We start from the raw sequence: 27,865 nt of genomic DNA on the forward strand, positions 1-27,865 counted from the left end.
CACGGAAAACTTTCTGAGAAAGTTAGACTATCGTAGGCTCGGCCCAACCTAAGACTACCGCAGGCATGGTGAGGATGAATGTGAGCTTGACACAGACATACGTGTGGATGGCATCTCTACATCACCAAACAGATCGTGCTTACACAGTGGGCATTGTGTTGACTTGCTTGTCAGCCAAATATCTATTATTATTTACCCATGGTTATTGCGCATCATCTTTCTCAGTCTCATTAGGCCAACTTCGCTTCATCTCTCCTATTTTTCCTACCTATGCATTCTGCATGATATTCGTGGTTGCAAGAGAGGGTACGGACCCGATCATCTGCCATGTAATCACACAAACAAATGGAACAAGAAACTTCTATTGGCGAGGTCCGTGCATTATAGGATTCAATTGAATGAATATCTAGTGAAAGCGAAACTGTTGTCGCCATGGGTGGATTCAAACAAATATTATTATTACTGCTGCCGCTGTTGCCAACGCTACGATCACAATTGCTGCTGCTGCTCTGATTGCGGTTATAAAACCACAGTTTTTTATATAGTGACCACTGTCCAAATCGCTGTTCTTTGAAGGCATTATGATCTTCTACGCCTATCCTGCCTATTGTAGAGTCGAGCTTTAATTCTTTAGATAATTCAGAAACCGCTATCATGCGGTTTTTGCTGTCAATAATAAAGCGTTGCTCTGACGGCCAGATGCGAACGGGAAAGAACTGGTTGATGGCTTCCTGATCAAGAACATGTGCTTTTTCGCCTTCTACTCTTTGCACTCTGGGATTTCGGTGACCTCGGTTGAAACGCAATAAGAGTATACAAGCACAACCTAAAATGAAAGAGGGTTAGGAATTGAAAGCAGCTTGCAATGCTTATAATCATTACTGAGCATATTGACTTACAAAGCCCCAGCAGCAAGAGGGAGACACCACTAAACGTCATAATCCGTCCAGCGAGATATGCCGCAGCCTAAAAATACACTCTCATCGTTCTATTGTTCTGATCAGTTGTGTAGGATGAGCAAGAAAGAGAGTCATGAATATTCAAAGCTGTTAACACACCTGATTATAGCTGCTGGTATTTGTACCATTCATATTTCCAGCTACAATAAAAATGGGGATAGTTGTGGGGCTCTGCGATAAGCATGGAGATTGAGTCATAGGTGCCATTAGCGTCGATTTTTCTTTTTTCTTGACAGAGAGAAGGGAAATAAAGAAATAAAGTCATGAGCGTTGCGAGAAGACAGAATGTAAGTGGAGATAAACCGATTTTCCTGGGAGTATCCGAACGAGACCTGTACACACCACACACAATACTACTGCCCATGTTTTAAAAAAAAATAAAAAAATAAAAAAATAAAACTTTTCTTTACTATTACATGCAGCTGGCACCGGCAACAGTGAGTCTTCCTGGTGACTCTCAAGACATCTGTTCCAAAATTATTTCACAGTTGATTTTGGGGCCATTTGGTGGCTTGCCTGGTAAAGCTGTAAACCATTTTCGCACGGAGTCATATCAGATTACTGCGGTAGGTGATACAGTACTTGAGAAAAGGCGCTTCACTCACTTGAATCAATAGGTAACGCTCATTCGCTTGAAACCGTAGGTAGCGCTCATTTGCTCGAAACAGAGAGTGATGCTTGATGTGCACTTCAGTATTGTGTCCAAATCTATTGGTCATGCCTTCATTCTCACGTTATTTTTTACTCACTATATTGCAAAAATGATCTAAACTATTAGCTTTGCGGACAGCCTTGCGAACAGAAGCTTCTTCTATGTCTGGACAACGAACGTATAATATCGGCCCCAAACAAATCCCATCTTTCCATATAACATTAGGGTCTTTCGGGAATTCAAGGGTGTCAATAGACTTTCTATGAACGGAAGCTCCTAAAACGAACATCTTACATTTGCACCTTTCAGCAACCCACCCCCCAGGTCCCGGGCCGAACACATGTTATGAAGATAGTTATCCGCTCGTGATCTTCCGAATGGGCCTTTCAAGTGTAGGTTGGACCATTAGGATCTCAAGTTTGAAGGGTATAGACCGGTTTTTAAGAGATGTAGTAAGGAGCCTATTTCTGTTATTAGACGTAAAGTTCGAGAGTGTAGAGCTGATATCTCATCGCTTCAGAAATGCTTCAACGCTTGAGAACTTTTCATTTATCCATTGAGATCACAAAGTTAAATAGCTATAGCAGTATTCAAGGATTTCAGGGTGACTGATATGGTTGTGCAGAACACGTGCAACCGCTTGGCGATTAGAATAAACTCGGCTGAGTGGCGGTTATGGGAAGAAGGGGAAGAGCAATGATGGTAGGTAGGTTAAACTGACGTGACCCTTCACTGTTCCGTTGAGCCAAACTTACAGACAAAGTCCTTTTCAGGAGCAAGTGACTTGAGATTAGTCGAGGACAACTATCGACGTTTTATCGATCCGGCAGAAGCTTGAAAAAAAACAGTAGAGCATGGAGGTGATCATAGTCCTTTTTTTATTCTCTCTTTGAACCAAGTTACACTAGTAACGCCAACCCATTTGTGCAAGACAAAATCTCGCTGTCGACAATCATGGAGAGTGCCACTATGAGCTAGACTGGCTGGCTGGCTAGTTATCTTGTACAGACTGATCCCTTATTTTTTTCCAGCCAATCAGGAAAATTCGACAGAGATTGGGCGGTTTGTTTTTTTTGATAAACTGGGGTCTCAAATAATCATTAGTGTTGATTCCTTGCTTTCCATTGTTTCCATTTTAATTGACATTGGACTCACTCCTGAACACCAACACCACTCCATCCCAAGCGTTTACTTTTAGAATCGCATAGCAATAACACTTTTTTACTTCCTTTCTTGTATTCAATCATTTTAGTTTTTATCATTAGCCTTAAGTTCAGTCCTAGAATTGCATTGTTAATTTTTTTATTTTTTATTTTTTGTTCCTCCTCCTCTTCTCTCTTGCTTTTGGGAATTTGTCATCGACCTCAATCCATTGCTTCATTAAACATTAACAGAGGTCAAAAGGAACCAGTAATTAGTGGGAAACAACATTCAACAACGAGGAAATTCAAGGAACCATAGGCCAGCAGACACTGGCGAGGATAAGACACAACAACTAGTAGCTGGGAAGTTTTGAACAGTGTCAGAGTCTGGCGAGCGTGAGTGTGCCTATCTTCTTCCCATATGGCCACTCATTGCCACTGACATTTCTGCTTTATTCTTAATCCAACAATAACAATCAATTATTCATCACTCAATAAGAAGCAAAAGCAGCTCATCTGAGGCCATTTGTCAACCATGGCTGTCTCGAGAGCCATGCGTCAGATCATTCTGATGGGCATCATCTGCTTTGGTACCATCGGCATGTTTAATGCTATGTCCTCCATTGGAAATGCTGGGAAGCACTCGCCCACTGCTCAAAATCTTGCCATCACCTCATCCTCCATCGCTTATATCGTCGGATTTCTATTGGCTGGAGGCACTCATAATATGATCGGACCTAGGCTATGTGTTGTCTTTGGTGGCCTCAGTTTTGTGCTCTATGCAGGATCTATGTTACTTGCAAAGGACGACGATCGCTCGATATACCCACCATTAGCAGGAATTTTACTTGGGCTCGGTGCTGGTCTAATCTGGGTCACACACGGCGCAATGATGATGTCTTACCCGACTGAGGATAATAAGGGTAAATATATTGCGGTCTTCTGGGCTATCTTCAATCTTGGTGCCGTCATTGGATCTATCTTGCCACTCGTAATGAATAGTGCTCCTGGCATGGACCCCGACGACGTCTCACCAACAACATACATCGTTTACATGGTCGTCATGGGCCTTGCTACACTGCTAGCCTTCTTCTTGGCCCGACCATCGACGATCGTGCGGGATAATGGTGAAGCTGTGAGCGTCGCAAAGTTCTCAGGTCTCCGTGCGGAATGTGTTGCTATCCTTGCAGTCTTTTGCGATTGGCGCATGTTGCTCTTGATCCCAGCATTCTTCTTCTCCAACTTTTCATACACATATCAATTCAATGACTTCAATGGCTTCAACTTCAATATCAGGACACGATCGCTCAACTCGATGTTGTTTTGGATTGCCCAGATCATTGGTGCCGTCGTACTGGGGTATCTACTTGATCGGATACCTGTCAAGCGCTCTAGAAGGGCTGTTCTAGGATTAATCTTGGTAGGGGTGCTATTTATGGCAACCTGGGTTGCAGCCTTGATGGTCCAACTTCGCCACAACTGGGAACGGAAGCAATTGCAGAGCAATGACTTAATAGATTATGAACACGGAAGTACGTATACAGGACTTCTAGCTATCTACGCTATGTTCGGCTTCTGTGACGCAGCATTTGCTGTGTACTGCTATTGGCTCATGGGCGCTCTCTCCAACAAGCACGACGAATTATCTCGATATGCCGGATTCTTCAAGTCAATCCAATCTCTTGGCGGTGCAGTGGCAGCCCCTCTAGATTTGGCTCAAACACCTCTTAAAGAATATCTAATTACCAACTGGATCTTGTGTGCACTCTCCATTGCTGCCATGTTCCTCGTTTGCAGGACAGTCACCGACACAACGATTGACGATTATGACGAGCAAGGAGATCAGAGTCAGGAATATGGCGAAAATGAGGATGAACCATGCTGCAATGCTTCCATAAACGAGGCGGGTGAGGCAGCAGCGCAAATGCAGTCCTCAAGAGACCGCTCCAGCCTCGAAGCGGATGTAACCACAATATGTGCCACAAATGAGGCAGGCAAAATGGGCCCGAGTATGTCTTCGAGACAGAATCCCTCTATATCACGCTACATGAACAGCAGGGTGTCGGGTGTTCAGGAGGATAATATCGAAGAGGAAAACCCCACACAAACAGCGCCGCATGAAAGCATGCTGAACTCAGTCGGTAATGTCTCTTTCAACCATGACATCGCCTCGTATGGCTCGATGAATGCCCCGCTACAAATATACCAAAATCACCTACAGGATTCATACCATCAACCGCTAGATCGCAATCCGTATTTTGTTGGTTCTATGCCTCCAATGGCGGAGATTCAGCATCATTCTTCTATCAGATTAAGACCAACATACTCGACAAATTACGTGCAATCAGAAGCAGAATCTTCAGGGGCATTTCAACAAATCTCACATCAGACATCAACGCTGCAGCCACCAAGCACATATAGTTACTCAAGCCAGTCATCGCCAATTCCAAACAATTTCCAGGCTGTGTCTGCACCAACGCTTATGATTTCAGACGACTCTACGCCCCCAATGCCTCTTTATTCTCCATATCTTCATATGCAGCCGCCCGCCGAGTCTCCAACGCCTGCGGTATCAAATGAAGCAGGAGAAGGAGATGCTAATATCGTACCGACTATTGCCAACCCCTCAGCAGTTGGACATCTTCAGCCTTATGGGCTTTTCGAGCAAGTAGTGGGTCCTGTAAGCAGTGGGAGCTCTACACGATATGATGACGAACAGGACATGGATTCTATTGACAGCCATTCTATCTCCTCCATGTTGTCGGATCACGACTCTATACCAGAAATGACAGAAATGTCAGAGACCACAAGAGAACCACATCTATGAACCAGTGACTTTGGACGGTGCAAAAAAAAAAAAACTATTCCTTAACCCTTGTAACATATATAATAATATCTACAAATAAAATCAATGAGACTCAGACATAATAATCAGGATTCATTCAGAAGTTAATTAACTATACGCTTTTTAGCCCTGACCGCATTCTAAAATTGTCATAAAACTGAATCATCTCTGGCGTGATTCGCCGAGTCATCCCTACTAGTGCTTGTTCAAAATGCCGTTTAGACACACAAGTTATGTCTAGATTCTCTTCCATGGCCTTCATTGCCGCTTCTTGACATAGTGCGACTACTTCGGCACCAGAGCAACCTTCCGTACGCTCAGCTAAATGCTCGATATCGACATCCACATCGCATGCCATCTTTTTAGAGTGGATCTGTAGCCTCAGAATCTCTCTTCTTGAAGCCAAATCTGGTGGCGACACGTACAGGATGCGGTCGATCCTTCCAGGCCGCATCAGAGCTGGATCCATGATATCGGGCCTATTGGTAGCTGCAACAACCGTGACGTTCACGAGAGGCTCGATCCCATCTAGTTCATTGAGTAACTGAGATAACACGCGATCTGCGACAGAAGAACCGCCATCGTCTCCACTGCCACGCTTAATAGTCAACGCGTCAATTTCATCCTAGGATTTAATTCAGGGAGATCAACCATATATTATATATTATTAATGATCAAGTATAAAATTGATGGTTATGGTAACAGCTGCTTCCGCTCCCAATCCAAATTAAGTTACTTACAAAAAACACAATAGATGGAGACGCTGCCCTAGCTTTTCGAAAGACATCGCGCACGGCCTTTTCAGATTCACCAACCCACTTGCTAAATAACTTGTAATTAATAACAATAATGCGATCAAAATAATAGTAAAAGCATTAGAGAGCAATACCTGTGGAGCTCTTTTTTTTTTTTTTTTTTTTTTTTTTCAAATCTCTTTACAACTTCCTAGACTTGCCTCGGGACCTTTTACAGCTATGAAGTTAAGTCCTGCTTGTGTAGCAAGAGCTTTTGCCATCAATGTCTTACTACACCCTGGTGGGCCATAGAGAAGGATGCCCTTTGGAGGCCTGATGCCCATACGAATAAATGCGTCCGGATGCTACAGTAGACCAAATTAGCTTACTTGACTCAAATATAATATCTCTCTGTTGATTTCTATTAAGACATGATGAGTCCAATCTTACCTGTAATGGCCATTCCACAGACTCCTTAAGTTTTTGTTTAATCTCTGCTTGACCACCAATATCTGTCCATAGAACTTTTGGCACTTCGATCATGATCTCGCGCATTGCGCTTGGTTTGACATCTGTCATGGCCGTTCTCATATCTTCCACAGATACCATCAATTCATCATGTTCATGTTTGGGTGTTAAATATCCGCCCACCAATTGGTCTTTGGATAAAGAGAGTGTCTCAAAGCAATTTTGTAAACCCAACACTTGGGGATTTTGCTGCCTTTTAGGATCTAGAACTGAAGCATTGATACCAACAGCTCCAAAATGTGAGGCGTCATAGTCAGACTTCCCGCTACTCAAAACCCTATTGATGGTCTTCAGCCCAGCTTCCCTGCAAACTGCTGCAAGGTCGGCACCAACATAGCCATGCGATATAGATGCCAAATGCTCTATCTGCGCGGCCGTGAGATTGTTAGGTATTTTCTTCAACAGGGCCGTCAGGATTTCATTGCGTGCTGAAGCATTTGGAATGCCAATTTCTATCTCGCGATCGAAACGACCAGGACGACGTAAAGCCTCATCGAGTGCATTTGGTCGATTTGTAGCGCCCAGGACAACAATCCTTGGAGAACTGTTGTTGTTGCTGTCGAGAGTAGATGCTGTGGTAGCCGAGAGATTGTAAGGATGGGTCGATGATGATGGGTTTTCAGTGGTAACAAGAGTCTTTTTTTCCGATACGCCATCCATCAACGTCAAAAGAGTGGCCACGACACGCTTCTCCATTTCACTTGCGGCCTATATCAGGTCCAAGGCTGACGGCTTTAGGAACATGGAGCTTGCAGAAGAAAAAGCAGTTCTGTTCAAAGTTTTTTTTTCCACATACCTCATCACGCTTCGGGCAGAGAGCGTCAATCTCGTCGATAAAGATAATAGAAGGCGAGTTTTCGGCCGCCAATTCAAAAATTGCTCTTAGCTATATATAAAAGGAGGATTAGTAAAACAAGGTGCTATAGTCATATCAATTTTTATGTATTTATGTGAGAGAGATAGTGAATTACTTTAGCTTCAGTTTCTCCATAGAACTTGCTAATAATTTCGGGGCCATTGATGACAGTCAAGAATGCATTGGTTGCAGCAGCAACCGTCCGTGCAATCAATGTCTTTCCAGTTCCGGGGGGTCCAAAGAGCAACACACCTTTAGGTGGCCGAAGACCAAATCGAGTAAAGATCTCTGGGTTATGCAGTGGAATCTCCACCATTTCGCGCACAGTCTTGATCTGAGCGCCTAATCCGCCAATTTGATCATAGGCGTGGTGGTTCTTCTTCTGTTGCTTTTTGTCCAGCTCGACAATGCTGTTGTTATTAGTGGCTCCTGCCTCCTTGAAAATCTGATCGTGTAGCTCAGCTTGAGAAGGAGTAAAAGGAAGCACTTTGACGACAGTGCCGCTGCCTACTGCAAATATTGATAATCCATTGCTGTCATAGTGCTCTTTACCATCTAACGTGATGCCCGTCACTCTAAATCTCTGTGGTTTCCCGTTATATGGAAACTCAACGTAGTTGTTCTTGATGATAAATCTGATCTCAACTACGCATTGCAAAAAAGAGTAAAAATAAAAATAAAAAAACTAGCTTAGCGTCAGCTTTGGCGCCGATTCGGCATTGTACCAATATCGTATTCGAAATATAAAAATAAAAACTACTTACTCATGATCTCCTTTGTGAACATTGTGAACAAGGGATTAGATACGAATGGTATGGGATGAAGGGCTGATAGAGTGATCTGAGATGCCTCATATATAGGGCTACTGATTAATTCGATCTCCACTGGATCACCGATAGCAATATTGGCATTGAGTCTAGAAACACTACTCATTTGGATGTCTTTTTTTTTCGAAGCAACTATTCTACTTTAGTGTGCAGATGCTCCAACGTTCCAATAATGCCAATTATATTCACTATACTCCATTTGCACATACGGTTCTCTGATACGGTGAACGAGGGCCATGCAATGACGACCGAGCCCTAGTAGGGACGTTGTTAAAAACAAGAATCGATATTCGGTTTTCAACATTCTGTCTTGAAAAGAGAACAGCTCTTATAGTCGATTCTTTATCCACCTCACTCGTGTTTCCTCTGCTATCTTTATTATTATCTTCATTATCCCTCTGATCTGTGCTAAAAAATAAAAAATAAAAAAGTCCCTCACCGGCGAATCCTCTGTATTGTTTTCGGTGTTGGACAAAGCTTCTTTTTTACGAATGAGAATATGGTCCCCTGTTGCAAAACGAAGGCTCCGCATTGTCTCGACATTGAGAAATGCTCTCCTGACTGCGCGCACATTCCTTGCAGAAGGCGATTGTTGAGCGAGTAGTTGCATTGTGGTAACGAAGAGGAACTCAGTAACTGGTTCCATAGCCTTTGTTTTTAGAAAGTTGTGTGACTGTGGAGGCCAGGATAATTAAAGATATCCTGTTCCTTTATTTTTTATCTCCCCCTTGTCCGCCTCACATTCATTCATTCAGTCATTCACTTATTCATTCATTCACTTATTCATTCATTCAATCGCATTAACCTTCTTTTATTCGACTTTCTTCTCTATCAGCTCTCTATTTCATACCATCTTCATGACCAAACAGACGCTCATCACAGCGAAGGTCAGTAACCTCACTACACGTCGTCTCACTTTCTTCTCTGCGGACATACCATGCAATTCTGCGACCCACCTCTCACATGTTTATTATTATTATTTTCTCCTTTCTGCTCCACCAAAATAGGTCTTTTTGGAAGATGCAGTGCGCTTAAAAGATCAGCCTGAGCAACTAGGACTAGTTGTAAAGACCTGGCACGACTTTGACTCAGGCGATAGCGATGAAGAGGACGAAGACTCGATTGGACCTGTAAATTTTTTTGATGCAAAGTAATTTTTACTTTAGTTGCAATCTAGAACCATATCTGGACAACCAAAATGGCTAATTAAGCTTCTATTCAACATCGATCTTCTTTTCTTACTTGGATTTAGCTAAATCTCCAGCATGTGGTTGTCCATTGGGCTGATGGATCTGCGCCGCAGATCGTTCACGAAGATGACCTTATTGTAGAGGATCGCTCATTGAGTCATGGAGATGTTGTCAAACGCTCCCCGAATGATATTATTTCCGGCACGGTTATTGACGTCAAAGTTGAGCTGGAACTGGAAAAGGTCTGCCCGCCCATGACCCGATTCACTGGAATCGATGCCAAGCACGTTGATTTTGTTCAGCAATTTGTTGTCAATAATCATGTCATTTATGATGGCTGGTTGGGAGTTATCGAAGAGGTAAAAAAAAGGTGGATTCGAGAGCCCTGTTCCTGCTCCTGATCCGGTCACTCTCTCTGTACCAGAATAGAATTTTACATACATGATCTTGCAGATCCAAAAAAACAAGAGATTGTAACGCTCACAAGCTCACTCTTTTCTTCTTTCATTCATCTATAGGTTAATGATGAGGTAACAGTGCTACTGGATGACACCAGTGTATGCGTGGTTAAGGATTCAGATGATTTAGACCTTCGCGATAAGATTCACGATCAGTCATGCTTCTTTCCGGATTCCCTTGCGCCTGGCCATGTAAGCCATCGCTCTTATACACAGTGAAATAGCTCTAGCGGGTGAAATCAGCTTGTATTTTAATCTTTCACTTGTGTCTGCGTTTTGTTCATTAGAGGGTCTATGGATCATCAAAGGTGTTCAGGAATGCCGAATACTTGGTTGGGTCCTATTCCAATGAAAGGCAGGGATATGTATTACGGACTGAGGTTGTCTCCATCACTGTAAATTGGTTGTCATTTAATCCATTGGCACTAGATCAAACCCCTGGTGTCGCTCCACCACCGCGAGTATTAGATGACTTTGAGAACATCATTGTGTACAAGAGTGCCGAGCAACACTGTACCTATGAGCTGGAAGACCGCGTCAAGGTTGTTGATCAAGATGCATTGAAGGGTAATTTTACTTACAATGCCTTTCTTTTATTATTAATAATAATAATAATAATAATAAAAAAAAAAAAAAAAAAAAAAAAAAAAAGGCAATTATGACAAGCTTATAACGAAAACCGTTACCTGCCATTGCTAGCTTTACGCATTAGTGAATATTGCCCATATCTTACCAGTAAACCAATGCGGCTGCGCTGCCCTAATCCTGCACACAACCATGCTACCAAATTTGCGACGGAAGAAATGGTAAAGCTCGAGCTTTAGGAGTTATTCTTGAATATACATGATTGAAATTGGATACTCACACACTGCTATCCTATTGCTCTTTTTTTTTTTTTTTTTTTTTTTGTTGATACAGAAAGTTGTTGGAACAAAGACACGTGTGACGGTGCAGTGGCAGGATCTTACGGTATCTGAGGATGTGATATCGACTTCCTTAGTGCCGTATCTGAATATGGATGATCAAGATGTTTGGCCATCAGATTACGTTTTGCTCAAGCCCGGCGAGGTGCTTATGGATCAGCCAGGAGGCGTCAATTTTGACAAGAAAAAGTCAGATATGCTCGGTATTGTTCAATCCGTCAATGCCAAGGAACGCACAACTCTTGTAAAATGGTTCAGTGAGGAGCGCGATCAAGGACTGGAACAAGAGGCGGAGGAGTATTCATTGTACGAGATCATGTCACACCCAGACCTTAAATTCAGTATGGGAGACTTAGTTGTCATCAGTCGTGAACGGGAACAATCACAGTCATCCGATATCGCCCCTCGGGCGCCTAGCGTCGACAATGTCGTCCAACTTGTGCGTCGTGGTCACGAAATCTACCTTGAGCTTCTGGATGAACAACGTCGGCGTTTCAAATCAAAGACATCTACTGGAGAAGCGGATCCCAAGAACATCGAACGGAATGGGAAGAACCTTCTTGGTCGCTACGGAGTTGAAGGAGTGGAGGCCTTGGACAGATATTTGTCAGAAACTAACAAGATGGCACATAGAACTGCTTACTGGCTCGTCAATCGAGGAGATCATTTGAAACCTCCCATTCCTGAGGACGTCTTGGCAACCCTCTCAGACCAGGAGAGGGATTTAGAGACCATTCGTACTCGGTTGAACTGGGTAGGACAGATTTGGAAGGTGTACCAGGATCGTCCCTCTGCACTTGTTCGTTTCATGGATGGAACCTCTGAAGAAATTCCTGTCGGAAGAATTATGGTCGTCGAGGACGAAGATGATGAAGACGCCGATGACGATGATGAAGTGTTTGAAGAATACGATTTTGATCGTGGTATTGAGGATACCTCTTCTGTAGATAGCTGGGAAACAGATTCCGAGCTGGATGATGATGCAACGAGTGAAAATGAAGCAAATGAAGAGACCGGTGAATCAGATCAAAAGGAAGATAATCTTGCACATCCTGAATCAGAAGCTGTGCCAGATACAGGTGACAATTTAATTGCGCTAGATAAGTCTGAGGGCTCTGCACCATCAGTTCAGGAGACAGATGAACGAGACCCGTTGCTAGAGCCTGAAGATATTGGTACAAGCGAAGCTGCTGCTACATCATCGGAGCTTTCACGTCCAGAGCACCAAGACTGGAAGAGCTTCATGATTGTAGAACATACCCCGGCTGACCATCATTTCTTGAGCGCTCAGCAGGATATTCCTCATGGCGACAGAGCCTGGATCAAAAGGATAGCGAAGGAACATGCAATCCTATCCTCGTCTCTTCCTGATGGAATTCGTGTCCGAGCATTTGAGGACCGGATGGATTTATTGAGGGTGTTAATCCAGGGACCTGACCACACACCTTATCGGAATGCCTTGTTCCTTTTTGACTTTAAGCTTACAAGCCAATTCCCAAGCCAGGTATGCTTACAATTAATAGTACCCCTTGGTGTCAAATCTCGCTTATGTATTAATATCTAATTATCAACCATTACATAGCCTCCCATTGCATTCTTTCATTCGTGGACTGGTGGCGTAGGAAGGATTAACCCCAACTTGTATGAGGGTAAGTACCATCACGTTATATAATATTTACAAGACATTTTTCCTTTGATAAATATAAGCACTCTAACATTGTCTCCTTGTTCATAGATGGAAATGTCTGTCTAAGTCTTTTGAACACATGGCATGGCAAAGACCAAACGGAAACATGGACTCCAAGCTCAAGTATTCTTCAGGTACAATTATAAACTGGAGCTGGTCGAATTTCATATTAATCTTTGAAACCACGGATTGACAGATTTCCCTCCTTTCTTTTAAAAGTTACTTATATCCTTGCAAGGACTTGTTCTTGTGTCTGAGCCCTACTATAATGAAGCCGGGTAAGCCGCTATTTTGAAAAATATCTATTGCACCCGGTCGTATTTTTCGTGATGGGACTCTAATATCGAATCATCAAATCTGGCTCTTTATGTATATAGGTTTGAGAAGTTTCTCGGGACGGAGGAAGCAGCAAGGAACTCAGAACTGTACAATGAAAAAGTTTATCTCTTATCACTCAAGGTATTCTTACTTGAACTGATGATCTGCTCTGGTATCCCACAACGCATGGATCCACTATAACACCTATATATTTTTATCTTTTCTATTATTGTTTCTATTTTTTCGAAGACTATCCAAACCATCTTGAACAACCCTCCAGCACCTTTCCAAAGAGAGATTCGACGCTTTTATTTTACAAGAGGCAAGCTGGAGGAGACGGTGATTGAAGGCCTAGAGTTAATCGCTCGATCGGAAGCCGCAACAGAAACAGAGGCCGAACGTGATGATGCCAATGACTCCGATAGCCCATCCAAGCCTGGTCCCGTTCTCAAGCATATCAGCAAAGGAGCACTAAAGATGCTCAAAAAGCATATTGACACTCTGAGCTTATCTTTGGAAGAATAAAAAAATATACGTGCACGTGCCTGGAATAGGAACAAGGTGAAAACTTTGGACTAAACCGTGGGATAATTAAGGAAGAACAGAGGTTTTTCAATGAGAATCTGACTACTTTTTAGAGCACAATTGAATTGAGTGGTATAAGCAAATATTTCTTCACTTTTTCACCTGGATGGAGAAATAAAGTTTGTCATTCATGAAGGTCTTTGAGAGCTATGCGACAATAAATGTCTGGACTACACCATCAAAAGAATAGTCAAGCAGGAGAGGGCAGAACTGAATGATATTTGGCTCCATCGTATAATTCTCAATCGCACTATAGCTGTCATCAGTGTCGATTAATGACGCACTGGAAAGGACACTCTTACGTTCCTGGATTTCAGCCTATGTAAACAATGTATGCAAACTAGATTTAGTAGAATATTGGTAACATGTACAGACATTTAACATTTGAAATATTGTTGCCTTCTTTACACAACCATACCTCAATATATGATAATGTGGTCGATCCAAAGCTGCTCCTAAGTACGCAATTAGCTCAGGTCTCCATAAGACCGACAATATCTGAGGTAAGGCCTACAACTTCTCCTTGACTCTGTAGCGGAATCTTTTTTTGTCTCTGTAGCCTATTTCAGAAGTAATTGTCCTTACAAAAAAAAAAAAAAAAAAAAGGCCGTGGCACATAATTCGCTTCATCGGTATGGTTAAGCTGGATTAAATGAAAGCATAAAAGCAGCATCTTTTCAGTTTTTACTTCTTTTGCCCTTAACCACAACCATTCCGATCCCCTTTTCATACTACCCTTCATTGCGATTCAACTGCAACCATGGTCAAAGTTCTTTGCAATATTAATGGAGAAAACCAGATCTTCTCAGCTGTCGTCCCAGAAGACAGCACTGTCAACCATCTTCAAAGGCAATCACTAACGCAAAGAGGAACCAGTAAGTGCGAGATTAAAGAAGCAAGACAAAAGTAATAAGGGTAGTAAAAGTAGGACTCCTTTCAGCATCAGGAATGATGGTTCTGCCAGTGTTGCTATTGGAGATAATTCAGACTTTTAACTTCAAAATCGTTCTGCTCTGATTTTCAGCCTAGTTCACTAAAACTGACACTCGACCTCAAGCCCCACCCTCATTAAAGTGGTAAGAGATCCTCATTGCTAGTTTTTTAATAGTATATGTTTTACATTGATCGATCGATCTGAGAGACAACTTAAAGCAACTTCTAATTTATAAAAAAAAAAAAAGAAAGAGCGAGAGGAAACAAGCACTGGGTTGTTCCGACAGAATAATGGATGCGTGGGAGCGATCGGACCTTTTTGTGGTCAGTACGAGCATAGCATAGCTCCCATTAAAGAAAAGATGCAAAACAAATCTTTTTTTGCACAGCTGCTTCGCCCATTCGTCCAATAATTGATCATGTGTGCTTGCACGTGATTTTAATTTTTTATTTTGATAAAAATAGTCCTGGTTCACATCTTTTCTGCATTGTTCCTTTCTTTCCTTTCCATCTTGAAGCTGGTTCTCATTGCGCGGCATTCGACGTGCGGATTTCGTCTTTTGAAATTTCTTTTATTTTTAATTGTGTTTCCGTTTGTCATTCTGACTAATTGTTGGTTGTTTTGCATACTCAACTGATTCATTGAAAAAGAAATATTAATTTAAAAAGACGACTTTTATTACGATAACAGCGAAAGAGGAAAAAAAGAAATCCATCCTTCTCCACCCACCTTTCTCTCTTTTACTTAATCTTGGGTTTTACAAATACTACACTGAACCGCCCTTCATCGCATCAACTGTGCACATTATTACTCTACTCTATCCTCCTTACTATTCTTTTATTCAATCAGCGTTTTCCTATGGCCGCCATGACAGTCTCACCTCCTACCCAGCAGAGGATTGTTGACCTCAACATTCAACTGATGTGTCCAGGTGAGTAGGAGAGAGAGAGAGAGAGAGAGAGAGAGAGAGAGAGAGAGAGAGAGAGAGAGAGAGAGAGAGAGAGAGAGAGAGAGAGAGAGAGAGAGAGAGAGAGAGAGAGAGAGAGAGAGAGAGAGAGAGAGAGAATTCAAATGTGCGATGCAAATGAAAGCCATGTGTTGCTAAATTTGGAGAAAGTAAATAAAAGAAGAAAGGAGTAGAAAGTGATAGAAAAGAGAAAAAGAATTAATGTGAGCAATAGCAATAATGATGATAAAAGAAAAAGAAAAAAAAAGGATACAATCCAGCTATCAAATCGTCAAATCAAGGAAGAGTTTCATTAGCTGATTTGATCTCTCTTTACCCTTGCTTGTAAAAAAAAGATTGCAAAATTATGCCTCCCAACATCTCGGAGGAATTTTCATCAGGGGACCTGGTCTGTGCAGACTGCGGTTTAGTACTAGGCGACCGAATCGTAGACACTCGATCTGAGTGGCGTACGTTTGCCAACGACGAGGGTGATGATCCATCCCGTGTTGGTTCTGCTGCTAACCCACTCCTGAATGGACCGCAGCTTGATACTGTCATTTCGCAGCGAGATGGTGGTTCTGGAGCAGCCAGAGAATTGAACAGAACACATGGTAGGGTGACCGCTGTCAAGGGTGAGCGCAATCTACTTCAGGCATATAAGGATATCTCAGCCATGTGTGAAGCTATTGGTTTACCCAAAGTGATCGGTAAGGCTCTTGTTACTATTCTTGCCCTTGATTGTGTCATTGTGAGTCCTCAGTTTTCTTCAAAAAAAAAAAAAAAAACTAAGCATCATGGTAACTATTATTACAATGGCATATCGTATATTGGCTTTACTCCTTGTATCAACAGCTGATATCGCCAAACAGCTGTTCAAGCGTGTTGAGGATGAGAAGCTTTTGAAAGGAAAGCCGAATGAAAGTATTATTGCCGCATGCATATTCATCGCCTGTCGACAAGAAAGTGTTCCACGTACGTTCAAGGAGATCTGCACACTGACTCAAGTGCCCAAGAAGGAGATCGGCCGATGTTTCAAGGCCTTGAACGATGCATTCCACGAGACCAAGGTGCAAACTATGACTTCACAAGATCTCATGTCGCGTTTCTGTTCCAACCTCGGACTGCCTATGGATGTACAAAAGTCTGCTATTGATTTAACAAAAAAAGCTAAGGAGGTTGGAGCATTAGCCGGCAAGTCCCCTGTCTCTATTGCTGCTGCATGCATATACATGGCCTCGACCTTGTTCAATCAGAATCGGTCAACTCGAGATATCAGCAACGTCTGTGGTGTTTCTGAAGTGACTATTAAGAATGCATATAAGCATCTTTACAAAGAGCGAGCGAAATTGGTGGATGAAAAGCTGACTGAGAAACAGATTGAGTCCCTCCCTTCGCCTTAGAAGGAAAAACTTCTGCTCTCAAGAGCTTCAGGGCGTAAACTAGACAGTGTAGCAGCATGCTTTTTTCTTTTTCTTTCTTTTTTTTTTTTCTTTTCTTTTCTTTTTTTTCTTTTCTTTTCTTTTCTTTTTTTTTTTTTTTTTATTTTTTTTTTTTTTAAAATAATATATATCCTATGCCCATTGATTCAGCCACAGAGACCTGCAACAGAGGCTTGAGAGATTTGTCATGAATAATGAATAAAATTCAAACCTGCATGTAGTGTTTTTCTTTAAACATTTTTCTTCATTTCATTATGAGCGGCACAGAGGATCGCATGAGAGTCATTCTTGGGTACGCGTGTAACGAGTCATGTTTTTTTTTTTTTTTTCTCTTCAACGAGATTGCTAACGCTCTTTTTTTTTTTTAAGCTGCATGACCTTTGGTCGTGAAGGGGGTGGTGCCCGTGTGAGAACGAACGAAGAGGCAAGCGAGATTATTTCGACATTCCGTCAGTATGGCCATAATGCATTAGATACGGCCAGGATCTATGCTGATGGACATACAGAGGAGATGATGGGTCAGCTTGATCTATCAGGTCTGACGGTGGATACCAAATGCTTTCCGTTGCAACTAGGAGGTCTGGAGCCACAACGGGTCAAGAAATCACTTTATGAATCACTGGAAGCGCTTCGGGCCGACAAAGTCCATGTATTTTATTTACATGCCCCCGACTATGCAACACCGATTGAGGATACATTGAAAGCTGTGAATGAGCTGTATCTAGAGGGCAAGTTTGAGATCTTTGGATTATCAAACTATCCAGCTTGGGTTGTGACTCAGATTTATTATATTTGTAAGAATGAAGGCTATGTGTTACCGAGAGTATATCAGGGCATGTACAATGCTCTGACTCGAAGCATTGAACCAGAGTTATTTGCCTGTCTTGATGAGCTGAACATCAAGTTTCATGCTTATAACCCATTATGTGGAGGTGTTCTTGCAGGTCTGTACACATATGACCAGAACGAGGTAGAAAAGGGATCGAGATTCGACCCCGACGCGAAGCAAGGTATTCGGTAAGTTAATGCATGAAGTTGTAACAAAAAAGAATATTAAAAAAAGAAAGAAAAAAGCATAAACATTTTTCTTTCATTCATTCTTATCCAATTTCACTTTTAGTTATCGTGAGCGATATTGGAAGAAAGAATACTTTGAAGCGATTGAGGTTCTTAAGCGTGTCTGCGAACCTCATGGACTTAGCCTGATCCAGGTTGCCTTTGACTGGTTGCAATTCAATTCTAAAATGCGTGTTCCACGCGGCGATGGTATGAAATTTTTTAAAGAAAAAGACATCTGAAATATACCGTAGTAATAATGAGCTTTTATTTATTTAATTGCCATAACAATTAGGCATCATCATCGGTGCATCCTCTTTGAAACACACAGTACAGAATTTGGATGCTCTGAAATACGGCAAACCCCTGCCCCAGGACGTGTTGGAGGCTGTAGATCATTGCTGGGACATCACCCGTGAAAGTTCCCCACCTTACTTTAGAACAAAAGACCAGATGATGGGTCCACGATAAAAGATATGTTTTTTAAAGACATGTGCTTAGAAAATAAATGCTTCATCTAGTCACCATCTATTCTTTTTTATCATTACTATTTATTTATTTAAATTTCCCATTTATCAAGCAAGTTATCATAGAAACGTAGACCATTCACAGACTCATCACGGCAAATTAGACCGCGTGCCTCCGTCATCTATGAAAGTAAATAAAAATAAAGAAGTATTAGGAGAGTTACTAGTCAAAATCATATATAAATATATAAAGTAAAAAAATAAAATAATATATATAAGAGCTCCACTTACCAAAAGCTGTTCTTGCGCAAGAACTACACTGATTTGGACAGCGCTCGCAAGCTCGATTGCATCAAGGCTAGAACCGGGAGGTAAGTTCTTGATACGACTTAAAATCGACTCTGAAACCTCATCATTGCTATATCGAGATAATGTCTGAAGAACCAGTAATCCGCTATCAAATTTCCTCAATCGTAAAGGCAAATTTAGTTCTGGGAACAACTGGCATGCTGTATGAAGATCCTTAGGTGAAATGAGCTCTGAAATAAAGAAAATAATATATAAAATAAAAAATTAGTGAAACTGAAAGGCTTTCTTTCCCTTTCTTATCATTAAAATTTAAAATATCTCATGTCCATTACCAACGCCTCGAGCACGATTGAAGACACAATAGACATCCATAAGACTCATGGTCCCTCCTTCACGCTCAACTACAGGCAGAATAAACTCAAAGAGTTCGCGTGCAAGCTCCTTATGGAAAACAACACCAGCAGTATCCCTGAAAGAAAGAAGGGAAAAAATGAGTAAGAAAAGGCTCTGGATGAATTTGATCCGCCACAGAGAAAAAAGAAAAAAAAACAATAGGTAGTAATAACAGGAAATGCCCTACTTAGTGACAGGCGCTGCAATACCCATACTAAGCAAATAAGCTTTAAATGTTGCAGTCTCCTCATTATTCATTGTATTAGATTTTGCAAGTCCCTTCGATATGTTTTCTGCCAAAGTCACCATTTCTGCAGCTTTGTCTATCAACGCCTCAAGATCCTGAAATGCCTGCGAAAGCGTTTCATCTGTCGCTTTTTGGTTCGTCTCTACAGAACGCATGATCCCGCCTAGAAATGAATGAAAATGATAAGATTAAGATCAGGGCTCAAAAGTCCTAAAAATTTCTCCTTTGTGCGCTATCATAATTATCAAACGTAATGAACTTACTGATACCGCCAACTTTAATGACGGGAGTTGGCGCTGCATTTGAATTCAAGGCCAAAGCCATAGTCCTGTCTTCTGGCTGCTGTTTCGGTATTGACTTTTGAAGAAATGAAGTGGATTGTCGTTAAAAAAAGCAGTTTACTGTCCTGAAACCGCTCATGATATATATATATATACTTTTTTTTTTAAAAAAAAAAAGGTTATTGTGTAATGTGTCATACCTCCCAAGCTTTTGCTGACATGGCTGCTTTTAGAAGAGTATGAAAGGCACCACTCCCGCCTCCCCTAAAGGACAGCTTAACGCTATTGGCGTCCTCTGATGACTTCGTTACACTTCCTGAATAGAGACTGGTCACAGATGTAAGGAATTTCCCGGCCCCTAATCCTTTTCCAGTACTCACGTCTGATGCTGGAAGATTACTAGCAGAACCATTCATGGCGGATGGGATGGAGGACGATGAAGAAGATCCAACGTCAATTGTCGAGGGGAGCTGTCGAATCGATCGCTGGTGCTGCTCCTGACGATCCAACATAAAAGCAATCGATTGTGGGTCCTGAAGCTCCGTCTGGCATATTTCACATTGGATCATGAAGGGATCATTGTGGAATGTGCACGCTGGACAAGCGATCCCCGGCGCTGCATCATCGCCACCGCCTGCTTTGTTATGAGGATGGCTGCTTAGGTCCTTGGGTGCATTCAGCAGAAATGAATCCGATACTGGGGCCTTTACAACATGAGTGTTTTCGTCTCTCGCTGGCTTTTTGACGCCACACACGGCGCACTTAATAAGACTCCCTTCATTGCTGTGGTAGCATATTTTGCATACCCATGAGGGCTGAGATTTCAGGGATAGAGCGCCAAGCGTTTTATCCAGTCCAGATACCCCGGAAATTGCATCCTGATTAGATAACGCATGCAAATCTACATTGGAAGGTCGCGGGTAGAGCTCCAATGTAATTTTAGGCGATGATGACATGAACCCGCCCTATTAACGATGCAACATGGATAAACCATGGCTGTTAAAATAAAGGAGTTCGTACAAAACGTCGAATAAATGAAATTGCTAGAACACCTATGCAGGCTGAATTTATCCTACATAATGATGTATACCATGAATGAAGCGTAATGGCAGTCCAATTGATTTCCTGACAGGGTCTTTGCTATCAATATATAGAATGCGATGGTTGGTTAAGTAGACAGTGCCGTTAGGATAATCCTCTGCTTTGATACGACTATCATTTTAGAAAAAAAAAAAGAATAGAAATCTCAAGATGAAATTAGTAAAGCTTTGTACTCTTTCAGGCTATCTCAGCCGTGTCAAAAAACTATCGTAGTATCATAGAGACTTGCCCATCATAAAGTCCAACTTGATCTTGCGTGGCTTGAATTATCTCCTGCGGTCCGGGAACAGGGCGATGAGAAGGAGTGAGTTGGATGGGATCCCAGCGGTCCATGAGCTAGTCAAGTTGTATGCCTACTGTCTGGCGGTGTAACAATACAGAAAACGTCTTTTGGTTTGGTCGCTGTTCTTAGTCGAGTCTTTGGTTTCGTCTTATTGATGGTGGGAATTTGAGGTCTAGGTAAATGTGTCTGACAAGAAATGTATGCATGAATGTCAAGTGTGACACCAAAAGGAAGCTGGTTGGTGTGACTGTTGCAGCGAGAAATAAGCTTCCATGCCCGTTCCTGTGGTTATCGTTTCCTGGATCCTTTCCATTCATCCTTTTGCATTGCAATATGGACTCTAGAAAGAGGGCTGCCGTCTCATTTACTGGTGGAAAGGATTGCACTTTGGCCTTGTCTATGACTAGGTCTACGCATGATGTTGTTTTACTTGTCACCTTCGGCCCTAAGAACTTCACATCTTTCAAAGCCCACTCACTCGAGTTTATTCAACTTCAGGCGAAGGCATTGGACATTCCACATATCCTAATTGAGGTTGGGGAAGAAGGAAAGACACATCTCCAATGCTACCGTGAACAGATCGAACGAATCAAACAAGAATATAATCTTAATCTTTTAGTTACAGGTAATTCTTTTTTTTTATAGAAATGATCAAGGTATAGTTTATCGCCGTACATAATTGATTGGATCCACAATCCTTACAAATAATCAATTATGACAGTTATGGACATGAAACTAATATCTTATGTCCTCCGTTGTAGGCGATATTCTCAATGTCTGTGATAACTTCATGGCCAGGGCAACAGAGGGTATTATTGAGTTATCCTGTCCGATCTGGGCCATTGATCGCCATAGACTTTTGGACACACTCTTTGAACGTCAATTCCAACTGCTCATAACCTGTGCTTCAATTAAAAAACTGGGTAATGATGAGGATTTGGCTAGGAAATTCGTTGGGTCACGACTGACACCGGAGTTTGTGACAAGTATACTTGAGCCCAGGGAAAATGAGGTCGATATGGGAGGCGAGCTAGGTGAATTTCATACAATGGTCCTTACTGTCCCTGAACTGTACAATGGATACCATATAGAATTTGATGGCCATCAGGTTGTTGAAGGCGAGTTTATGTATATGGCCTTTGACAATATCAGGCTAGTCCGGGATACGTAAAGTTGACAGGAGATCAAGCAATCAACTGTCGATTAGACGCCACCAAAATGCTTTAGACAAACACTCCATCTCAAACCGGCAGGCACACTCATGCTTACCTCTATAGACTACATGATACAAAAAATTATACTTTTTTTTTTTTTTTTTTTTTTCTAAGCTACGCCCCTTGGGAATGCTTTCCCGAATCCAATAGATAAATTTTTTGTCCTCCCACTGTGTCTGCTTTTTTTTTTTCTTCTCTTGAAAGGTGTGCCAGTCCTGTTCCTTGTACACCTTCACACCATCTCAGCCTTCGCACTTTGCTTCTTATTTCCCAATGTCGCAGGAGAGTATTTACTCCCAAGGAAGGTATCGCGGTGGAGCCAGTAGCAGATCAGAGACGAATAGAAGTAGAAGTAGCACCATCAGCACCATCAGCAAACATGAAAACTACAACACATCCCTAATTTCTTCCCCCTCACAAGACCATGACTCCACACATCCTAAAGCTGAATTGCCTTCAGCTGAATCAACTTCGCTCCTTGGTTCTGTATGGAACTTAGTTCGGGATGCAAAAGAACTGGCTGCAAGAGAAGTGGACAAGCTGCTAGAGTCGTTTCCTTACAGGAGCATCTCTAAAGCCAGTACCGCTTCCCAGGTAGACACTCTTCAGGCAGCATACATATAGATAAAAAATGATTTTACTGGAGTTGAATGTTCTTACACTCGTTTTTTTATCACCTTCATACCGCTATACCATTATGCTTTACCAGTCAGGGATTCATGATAAAATCAAAACACGGGAGTCTTCATTAGCTGTTAAAAAACCTCGGGTTGGCTCAAGCTCTGAACCACCAAAATCGCTTTTAGGACGAGGACCCCCTGTCAAGGTACGAGGACAGCACTCATCTCACATCAAAAAAAACCATGCTCTCTCAAGGAAACTACTCAGTTCAGGTTTGTAGCTCACTACATAGCGTGATAGTTGCAATTGAAAAAATGTTTTCATTCTAATTTCTCTTTCTATCTTTTTTTTTTTTTTTCTTTATTTTTATTCGATTGTAGATGTCAAAGATCATGTTAACGATGTCTCGCCATCAGTCCATTTACGCACACCATTGCCCATGTCAAAGCGCGTATCTGGGATCAGTAGTAGCATTGAGCCAATCAAACGAATGCGCCATTCTTCTGAATTTGAATTCGAGCTAGAGTCGAGCCCAGAACGATCACCACCCATGCAATATAGAAGAACGCCTTCTTTAAAGCGAGACCTATCAGAGTCTTCCCTGTCTTCTATCCAGGCTGGGCAAGGCACAATCCATGATTCTGACTGGACATCTTCGGAAGAAAGGCGACGGCAAGAACATATAGATCATAGTGAGTACACCGCAAAGAAACACGATCGAGATACGGAGTCTAGTCCTAGACCAAATTCTAGTCCAACGCCATCCATAACATCTATGGCTAGATCACTGTCCATTGTTAGCCATTCTCATGCGCACACAGACTTGCCTCATCGGCCACATAGTCGGCAACGGCTTCACGCACCACACAGACGACGGCCTCACTATGTCCATCATCAGCGTCACAACTCAAACACTTCGCCTGTGAGGAATTCACTTTTAGGAGGTCCACTAGAAGCAACTAGTAGCCATGATGACTTTATAGAGCCAGTACCAGCACCAGTAGCAATATACCCATCCTCACCATCTATTAGTCGCGAAGGATCTGCCATAGAGGGCAAAATTGATTCGATGCCAATGCTTTCATCTACATCCACAACTGTAGGCTCTATGAATAACCCATTCGTTGTGACTAAAGGGCTATCACCATTACCACCATCACTCCTTGCTGACACCACGCCTGAGAGAACTAGCGGGTCGCCTAAAATATCGTCCACTCCCGATAATGACAAGCTTCAAGAGTTACAACATGAGCTAGCTTTAATCAAAGAACAGGTATATGGCGGCTGAACTCTTTCTGATATTGCAAACTATCAGAAGACGTCATGGTACTAACGTTTATGACGTCTACAATTGAATGGTTTCCTAGCTGGCATCATTAGTATCCGCTCGGAATGGTGAAATAGGACGGACGCAGTCATCACCGGCTTACCTCAATTCCTCAAATCCTCCGCCACCGCCACCCCCACCGCCATTACAATCCAATCAAATCAATCCAAAAAAATGGTCGCCTCCAAACAATCAAGCAAGCCTCTCAATGATGCAAGTTCTGAAAGAGTTGAGCTCTTCAAAAGTTCAGTTGAGGAAAACTGGCAGCCCATTTGTGAGGTAAGGGGCTGTCTCAAACGCCATACATGAAGAAGCATTCATATAGCTATAGAGATGTACACTCAATAACGGTCGACCATAGAGTAAAGAGGAACACTTTTGTAAAAGTAACATTAAATTTTTACTGTTTATATTAGTCAAATTTCAGCGGCCGTGGATGGCGCATCTTCATCTGGATACACTAGTCTTGCTATACGCTCAAAAGACGAATTGGTGGCAGGACCAAATAAGTCTAGCAGCCCTACTACGCCTATACCATCGACTTCTATAAATTCAATATCAAAATCCTTTCCATCGAAAATGAATCCTAATACTAACCCAGCAACGTCTATCGAGAGCAAAGAAGATGACTATATTCACACTACAATTGTCAAGGACCCTCAATGGCCCAGTTCAGTAACATTACGAAAGGCTAACTCTCGGTTGGATCAAGCTGGCAGGGAACTACTGGTTGGAAACAAACTTGGCAGAGAGCAGACGATAGATTTGTTTTCACCATATCCAAGAACATACAATGGCAAGTACACGGATGACCCCGAATCTTTTGATCCGTCACCTTCCTCTTCCAGAGGCTCAAATAGGACGCAGAATATAGCTAATAACGACAGCTCACCAAACATACCAAGTGGAAGTTTCAAAAAAAATTCAACCACACCCACCAACACAACAGCAATAATAGATTCTAATGGCCGCACACGGGCAAGACCCCCCTTGACCATAAATAAGAACGCTAGACCTGCACATCCACGAACTCGTAAGATTCAGCGTTCCATGACAGATCCAATGCAATTGACCCAACATTTGCAGCCTTTGAATGCTAAAGAGCCTAACGGGTCAAGGAAACATGTCTCATTTGAATCCGCGGAGGAAGGCGAGGATGAGACTGACGATTTTAACAAAGATAACCATAGATGGTTTCGGGGACCAGACATTGATAGTTGGCGTGTTGGCAGTTGAAAGTATTTGTATAATATAAGTTCTTTTCTTTTCCAATGTAAGATCAGACGATGTTATATTGTGAGTTATGAAGCCGCCTCAATAGTGCGCGAGCCATTGGATAGCTAATACTAGTTTGAAGGTTTATTGTATTTTTGGCTGTATTCGAGGGTGTTGACTATTCAGGGTGCTTGTTTATGTCCCCTGTTTCTATCCATGCATAGGAGGAGTGCTGGCTTCCATGGATCGAATGTCTTTTTTCTTTTTCTTTTTCTTTTTCTTTTTCTTTTTTTTTTTACAATGATTTGTTCATGAACTTTCTCTTTTGGAAGCACATCCACCACTTTCCTGGCTTGTCGTTCTCGTAAATGCGGTTAGGAAGACGTACAGCCATCTCTTGACGCAGCTGAGACAAATACTGACGCAAAAGATCTATAACGGATATGAAAGGATTTGTGTCGGTATTGTTTAGGGTTAATTTAAAAAAAAAAAAAAAAAAAAAAAAAAAAAAGCCTATTCCGATGATCCGAGTCGAAAACTTACCGGCATCTGTTTTGTTTGTAGGAGCTGGGTAGAGAGCATTCAAAGGAAAAGTAGCATCGCCAGGAATAGCAAAGTTACCCAAAGCCAAAGTACCAAGAATCTTTTCAGCTTCTCTTAAGCTGGGGTTCCTTGTAAGCTTACCGAGACACTCTGTGATGTAGAGAATGAGGTAGATCAAGAGACGGTCTGCGTCGCCTTTGATCTCAAAGTTCCTGAACAAAACATTGGCGCGGAACAAGTTCAAAGCTTCGTCAATGATGTCTTCAGCATTCGCATCGGCTAAGTAAAATATAATAGTAAAAAAAAAGAAAGAGAGAATAATCAATAAAAAAGAGGCTTTATCATCATTTATAATAGATAATATTGCCGAGAGCAATTGTTTAGTCAACTTTTGAGTAAACGTACCAATAGGAGCAGGACCACGAACGCGAGTTTTGATGGGTAAGAAGGCTATGCCTCCGATGGAGCGAAGGTCTGTTACTTCATTAAAAGAGGAGTGATATGCCTATTTTATTGTTCAAAGTCATGCTTTATTGGTTATTCATTCTTCGTTCTTTTTTATTTTACTGACTGGCTTGCAGTCACTGCAAATTCAGCCTCCATCCTTGACGCGCTCATAGGTTTTAAAGCCTCATTTCTTTTTTTTTTTACAAAAGGATGGAGAATGAGCATGCTGTATCGCTTACAGGCATGATGTATCAAAGCGAGGAAGGACGCTGTAGATGGAATTAAAATTGGTTTTTTTTTAAAACAGCGTCCTAGCAAATGCGAAGGGGTGGGTGATGAAGAATTGATGGGAAGTGGGAAAGAGGAACAGGCTTTGCAAACGGTGTCCCAGACGGGCGTTTTTTATTGGGAGAAATACGTCACAAGTGAGTTTGGTTCAGGGATCGATTCCCAAGGTAAGCAAAAAAGAAAAAATTAACAATTGCCAACTAAACGATAAACACTGCGGTAAAAAAGGGAGCCTTTACAATCTGTTTTTTTTTTTTTTTTTTTTTTTTTTTTCCCTATTAACATCTAATTCTCTTTCCTTTTTTTTTTTTTTTTTTTTTTTTTTCTTCTCTCTCTCTCTCTCTCTCGTTTCTTTTTTTCTCTTTCCCCTCCAATACATTTCAGTCAGTCTTTCAGCGTTATAGACATTGTAAGTCCTACTAAGCTGATGATCTGAAAGCTTATATGTCCCTCGCACTAACCTACAAAAAGAAAAACGTGGAAAAAAAAATAACCTTTGAATTGCCCCTGCCTGCTATTTTTTTTTTTTTTTTTTTTTTTTTTTTTTGCTCATGTGTTCTCTGTATAACAAACCTCCATCAGCAATCTTTTACTTTTTTTGTTATAACACTGGTAATAACAAAGAACACTTGAATTAGCCATTTAGGAGCCATCAACAACAACAACAACAAAAATAGTGGAAACAATTTAAGCTAATGATCGCTGAAGATCCTAATGCTCAAGAGGATGTCAACTCCTCAGCCTCGTTTGCACGTTCACTTGCGTCTGCTCCGTTGGACACTGCAAATACAATCCATAATATCAGTGTAGCACTAGGTAGTAATCAGGTGCAGGGCAAGGACACAGATGTACTCATGATGGATCCCAATTTTGGTAACCAACAGCCCGAGTCCCATATGGCTGTAGCAGAGCTATTGGTCTCTCTCTCGCACAGCTCAAATGTGTAAAGCATCAGAGTAAAAAAAAGAAAAGAAAAAGAAAAAGAAAAAGAAACAAAGGCTACGTATTTGATTGTATAATATTAACATGCATCGTTTGTGAGACGAA

The 27,865-nt window shown here is 41.8% G+C and overlaps 10 protein-coding genes across 10 annotated transcripts; 6 read left to right on the top strand and 4 right to left on the bottom strand.

Annotated features, from left to right (window-relative positions):
- Positions 1-48: 48 nt before the first annotated feature.
- On the bottom strand, positions 49-368 carry BCR41DRAFT_364457 (hypothetical protein). The gene is made up of 2 exons (XM_022026032.1): positions 269-368; positions 49-182 (listed from the first exon to the last, which is right to left on the bottom strand). The coding sequence occupies exons 1-2, from the start codon at positions 327-329 to the stop codon at positions 55-57; spliced, it is 189 nt and encodes a 62-aa protein (XP_021875709.1). The 5' UTR covers positions 330-368; the 3' UTR covers positions 49-54.
- A 2,920-nt stretch (positions 369-3,288) lies between these two features.
- BCR41DRAFT_379320 (UNC93-like protein) lies at positions 3,289-5,333 on the top strand (the record flags this gene model as incomplete). Its single annotated transcript, XM_022027206.1, has 2 exons — positions 3,289-4,600; positions 5,215-5,333. The coding sequence occupies 2 exons, from the start codon at positions 3,289-3,291 to the stop codon at positions 5,331-5,333; spliced, it is 1,431 nt and encodes a 476-aa protein (XP_021875710.1).
- Positions 5,334-5,694: 361 nt separating this feature from the next.
- On the bottom strand, positions 5,695-9,051 carry BCR41DRAFT_364460 (P-loop containing nucleoside triphosphate hydrolase protein). The gene is made up of 8 exons (XM_022026033.1): positions 8,753-9,051; positions 8,481-8,657; positions 7,832-8,361; positions 7,657-7,746; positions 6,783-7,568; positions 6,554-6,697; positions 6,339-6,428; positions 5,695-6,223 (listed from the first exon to the last, which is right to left on the bottom strand). The coding sequence occupies exons 2-8, from the start codon at positions 8,647-8,649 to the stop codon at positions 5,711-5,713; spliced, it is 2,322 nt and encodes a 773-aa protein (XP_021875711.1). The 5' UTR covers positions 8,650-8,657; positions 8,753-9,051; the 3' UTR covers positions 5,695-5,710.
- A 227-nt stretch (positions 9,052-9,278) lies between these two features.
- On the top strand, positions 9,279-13,859 carry BCR41DRAFT_364463 (hypothetical protein). The gene is made up of 12 exons (XM_022026034.1): positions 9,279-9,430; positions 9,551-9,673; positions 9,796-10,092; positions 10,252-10,383; positions 10,479-10,758; positions 10,891-10,997; positions 11,110-12,618; positions 12,697-12,763; positions 12,850-12,935; positions 13,021-13,079; positions 13,179-13,260; positions 13,369-13,859. Exons 1-12 carry the CDS (start codon positions 9,401-9,403, stop codon positions 13,642-13,644), a joined length of 3,048 nt encoding a protein of 1,015 aa, XP_021875712.1. The 5' UTR covers positions 9,279-9,400; the 3' UTR covers positions 13,645-13,859.
- Positions 13,860-15,141: 1,282 nt separating this feature from the next.
- Positions 15,142-17,052, top strand: BCR41DRAFT_382456 (cyclin-like protein). The gene is made up of 3 exons (XM_022027361.1): positions 15,142-15,569; positions 15,941-16,294; positions 16,440-17,052. Exons 1-3 carry the CDS (start codon positions 15,497-15,499, stop codon positions 16,985-16,987), a joined length of 975 nt encoding a protein of 324 aa, XP_021875713.1. The 5' UTR covers positions 15,142-15,496; the 3' UTR covers positions 16,988-17,052.
- Positions 17,053-17,153: 101 nt separating this feature from the next.
- BCR41DRAFT_364465 (Aldo/keto reductase) lies at positions 17,154-18,579 on the top strand. The gene is made up of 4 exons (XM_022026035.1): positions 17,154-17,318; positions 17,396-18,043; positions 18,147-18,292; positions 18,378-18,579. The coding sequence occupies exons 1-4, from the start codon at positions 17,281-17,283 to the stop codon at positions 18,551-18,553; spliced, it is 1,008 nt and encodes a 335-aa protein (XP_021875714.1). The 5' UTR covers positions 17,154-17,280; the 3' UTR covers positions 18,554-18,579.
- Positions 18,580-18,641: 62 nt separating this feature from the next.
- BCR41DRAFT_390587 (EAP30/Vps36 family-domain-containing protein) lies at positions 18,642-21,350 on the bottom strand (the record flags this gene model as incomplete). The annotated part of the gene is made up of 8 exons (XM_022028246.1): positions 21,110-21,350; positions 20,856-20,991; positions 19,980-20,744; positions 19,762-19,855; positions 19,439-19,661; positions 19,191-19,327; positions 18,841-19,088; positions 18,642-18,731 (listed from the first exon to the last, which is right to left on the bottom strand). Exons 1-8 carry the CDS (start codon positions 21,211-21,213, stop codon positions 18,642-18,644), a joined length of 1,797 nt encoding a protein of 598 aa, XP_021875715.1. The 5' UTR covers positions 21,214-21,350.
- Positions 21,351-21,456: 106 nt separating this feature from the next.
- On the top strand, positions 21,457-22,452 carry BCR41DRAFT_390588 (hypothetical protein). The gene is made up of 2 exons (XM_022028247.1): positions 21,457-21,788; positions 21,925-22,452. Exons 1-2 carry the CDS (start codon positions 21,497-21,499, stop codon positions 22,332-22,334), a joined length of 702 nt encoding a protein of 233 aa, XP_021875716.1. The 5' UTR covers positions 21,457-21,496; the 3' UTR covers positions 22,335-22,452.
- A 123-nt stretch (positions 22,453-22,575) lies between these two features.
- Positions 22,576-24,410, top strand: BCR41DRAFT_227795 (hypothetical protein). The gene is made up of 3 exons (XM_022020047.1): positions 22,576-22,971; positions 23,087-23,270; positions 23,379-24,410. Exons 1-3 carry the CDS (start codon positions 22,651-22,653, stop codon positions 24,284-24,286), a joined length of 1,413 nt encoding a protein of 470 aa, XP_021875717.1. The 5' UTR covers positions 22,576-22,650; the 3' UTR covers positions 24,287-24,410.
- Positions 24,411-25,540: 1,130 nt separating this feature from the next.
- Positions 25,541-26,896, bottom strand: BCR41DRAFT_426617 (ARP2/3 complex 21 kDa subunit). Its single transcript, XM_022030752.1, has 4 exons — positions 26,770-26,896; positions 26,489-26,588; positions 26,084-26,362; positions 25,541-25,972 (listed from the first exon to the last, which is right to left on the bottom strand). Exons 1-4 carry the CDS (start codon positions 26,773-26,775, stop codon positions 25,836-25,838), a joined length of 522 nt encoding a protein of 173 aa, XP_021875718.1. The 5' UTR covers positions 26,776-26,896; the 3' UTR covers positions 25,541-25,835.
- Between the last annotated feature and the right edge of the window lie 969 nt (positions 26,897-27,865).

Source organism: Lobosporangium transversale (assembly GCF_002105155.1).
Source record: "Lobosporangium transversale strain NRRL 3116 chromosome Unknown BCR41scaffold_72, whole genome shotgun sequence".
Lineage (NCBI taxonomy): Eukaryota > Fungi > Mortierellomycota > Mortierellomycetes > Mortierellales > Mortierellaceae > Lobosporangium > Lobosporangium transversale.

Bases quoted from the DNA above. Each gene is read 5' to 3' on its own strand.
- BCR41DRAFT_364457 (XM_022026032.1), bottom strand. From the start codon at position 329: ATGGCAGATGATCGGGTCCGTACCCTCTCTTGCAACCACGAATATCAT. The intron at 183-268 runs GTAGGAAAAATA...AAATAATAATAG, and splicing joins ATATCATGCAGAATGCATAG to ATATTTGGCTGACAAGCAAG.
- BCR41DRAFT_364460 (XM_022026033.1), bottom strand. From the start codon at position 8,649: ATGAGTAGTGTTTCTAGACTCAATGCCAATATTGCTATCGGTGATCCA. The intron at 7,747-7,831 runs GTAATTCACTAT...TTTTATATATAG, and splicing joins ATGGAGAAACTGAAGCTAAA to CTAAGAGCAATTTTTGAATT. The intron at 7,569-7,656 runs GTATGTGGAAAA...GACCTGATATAG, and splicing joins TCTGCCCGAAGCGTGATGAG to GCCGCAAGTGAAATGGAGAA.
- BCR41DRAFT_364463 (XM_022026034.1), top strand. From the start codon at position 9,401: ATGACCAAACAGACGCTCATCACAGCGAAG. The intron at 12,764-12,849 runs GTAAGTACCATC...CCTTGTTCATAG, and splicing joins TAACCCCAACTTGTATGAGG to ATGGAAATGTCTGTCTAAGT. The intron at 13,080-13,178 runs GTAAGCCGCTAT...TTATGTATATAG, and splicing joins CCCTACTATAATGAAGCCGG to GTTTGAGAAGTTTCTCGGGA.
- BCR41DRAFT_382456 (XM_022027361.1), top strand. From the start codon at position 15,497: ATGGCCGCCATGACAGTCTCACCTCCTACCCAGCAGAGGATTGTTGAC. The intron at 15,570-15,940 runs GTGAGTAGGAGA...TGTAAAAAAAAG, and splicing joins CATTCAACTGATGTGTCCAG to ATTGCAAAATTATGCCTCCC. The intron at 16,295-16,439 runs GTAAGGCTCTTG...TTGTATCAACAG, and splicing joins TGGTTTACCCAAAGTGATCG to CTGATATCGCCAAACAGCTG.
- BCR41DRAFT_364465 (XM_022026035.1), top strand. From the start codon at position 17,281: ATGAGCGGCACAGAGGATCGCATGAGAGTCATTCTTGG. The intron at 17,319-17,395 runs GTACGCGTGTAA...TTTTTTTTTAAG, and splicing joins CGCATGAGAGTCATTCTTGG to CTGCATGACCTTTGGTCGTG. The intron at 18,044-18,146 runs GTAAGTTAATGC...TTTCACTTTTAG, and splicing joins GACGCGAAGCAAGGTATTCG to TTATCGTGAGCGATATTGGA.
- BCR41DRAFT_390588 (XM_022028247.1), top strand. From the start codon at position 21,497: ATGGACTCTAGAAAGAGGGCTGCCGTCTCATTTACTGGTGGAAAGGAT. The intron at 21,789-21,924 runs GTAATTCTTTTT...CCTCCGTTGTAG, and splicing joins TCTTAATCTTTTAGTTACAG to GCGATATTCTCAATGTCTGT.
- BCR41DRAFT_227795 (XM_022020047.1), top strand. From the start codon at position 22,651: ATGTCGCAGGAGAGTATTTACTCCCAAGGAAGGTATCGCGGTGGAGCC. The intron at 22,972-23,086 runs GTAGACACTCTT...ATGCTTTACCAG, and splicing joins AAGCCAGTACCGCTTCCCAG to TCAGGGATTCATGATAAAAT. The intron at 23,271-23,378 runs GTTTGTAGCTCA...ATTCGATTGTAG, and splicing joins AAGGAAACTACTCAGTTCAG to ATGTCAAAGATCATGTTAAC.
- BCR41DRAFT_426617 (XM_022030752.1), bottom strand. The intron at 26,363-26,488 runs GTACGTTTACTC...TATTTTACTTAG, and splicing joins TCGTGGTCCTGCTCCTATTG to CCGATGCGAATGCTGAAGAC. The intron at 25,973-26,083 runs GTAAGTTTTCGA...TATCCGTTATAG, and splicing joins TACAAACAAAACAGATGCCG to ATCTTTTGCGTCAGTATTTG.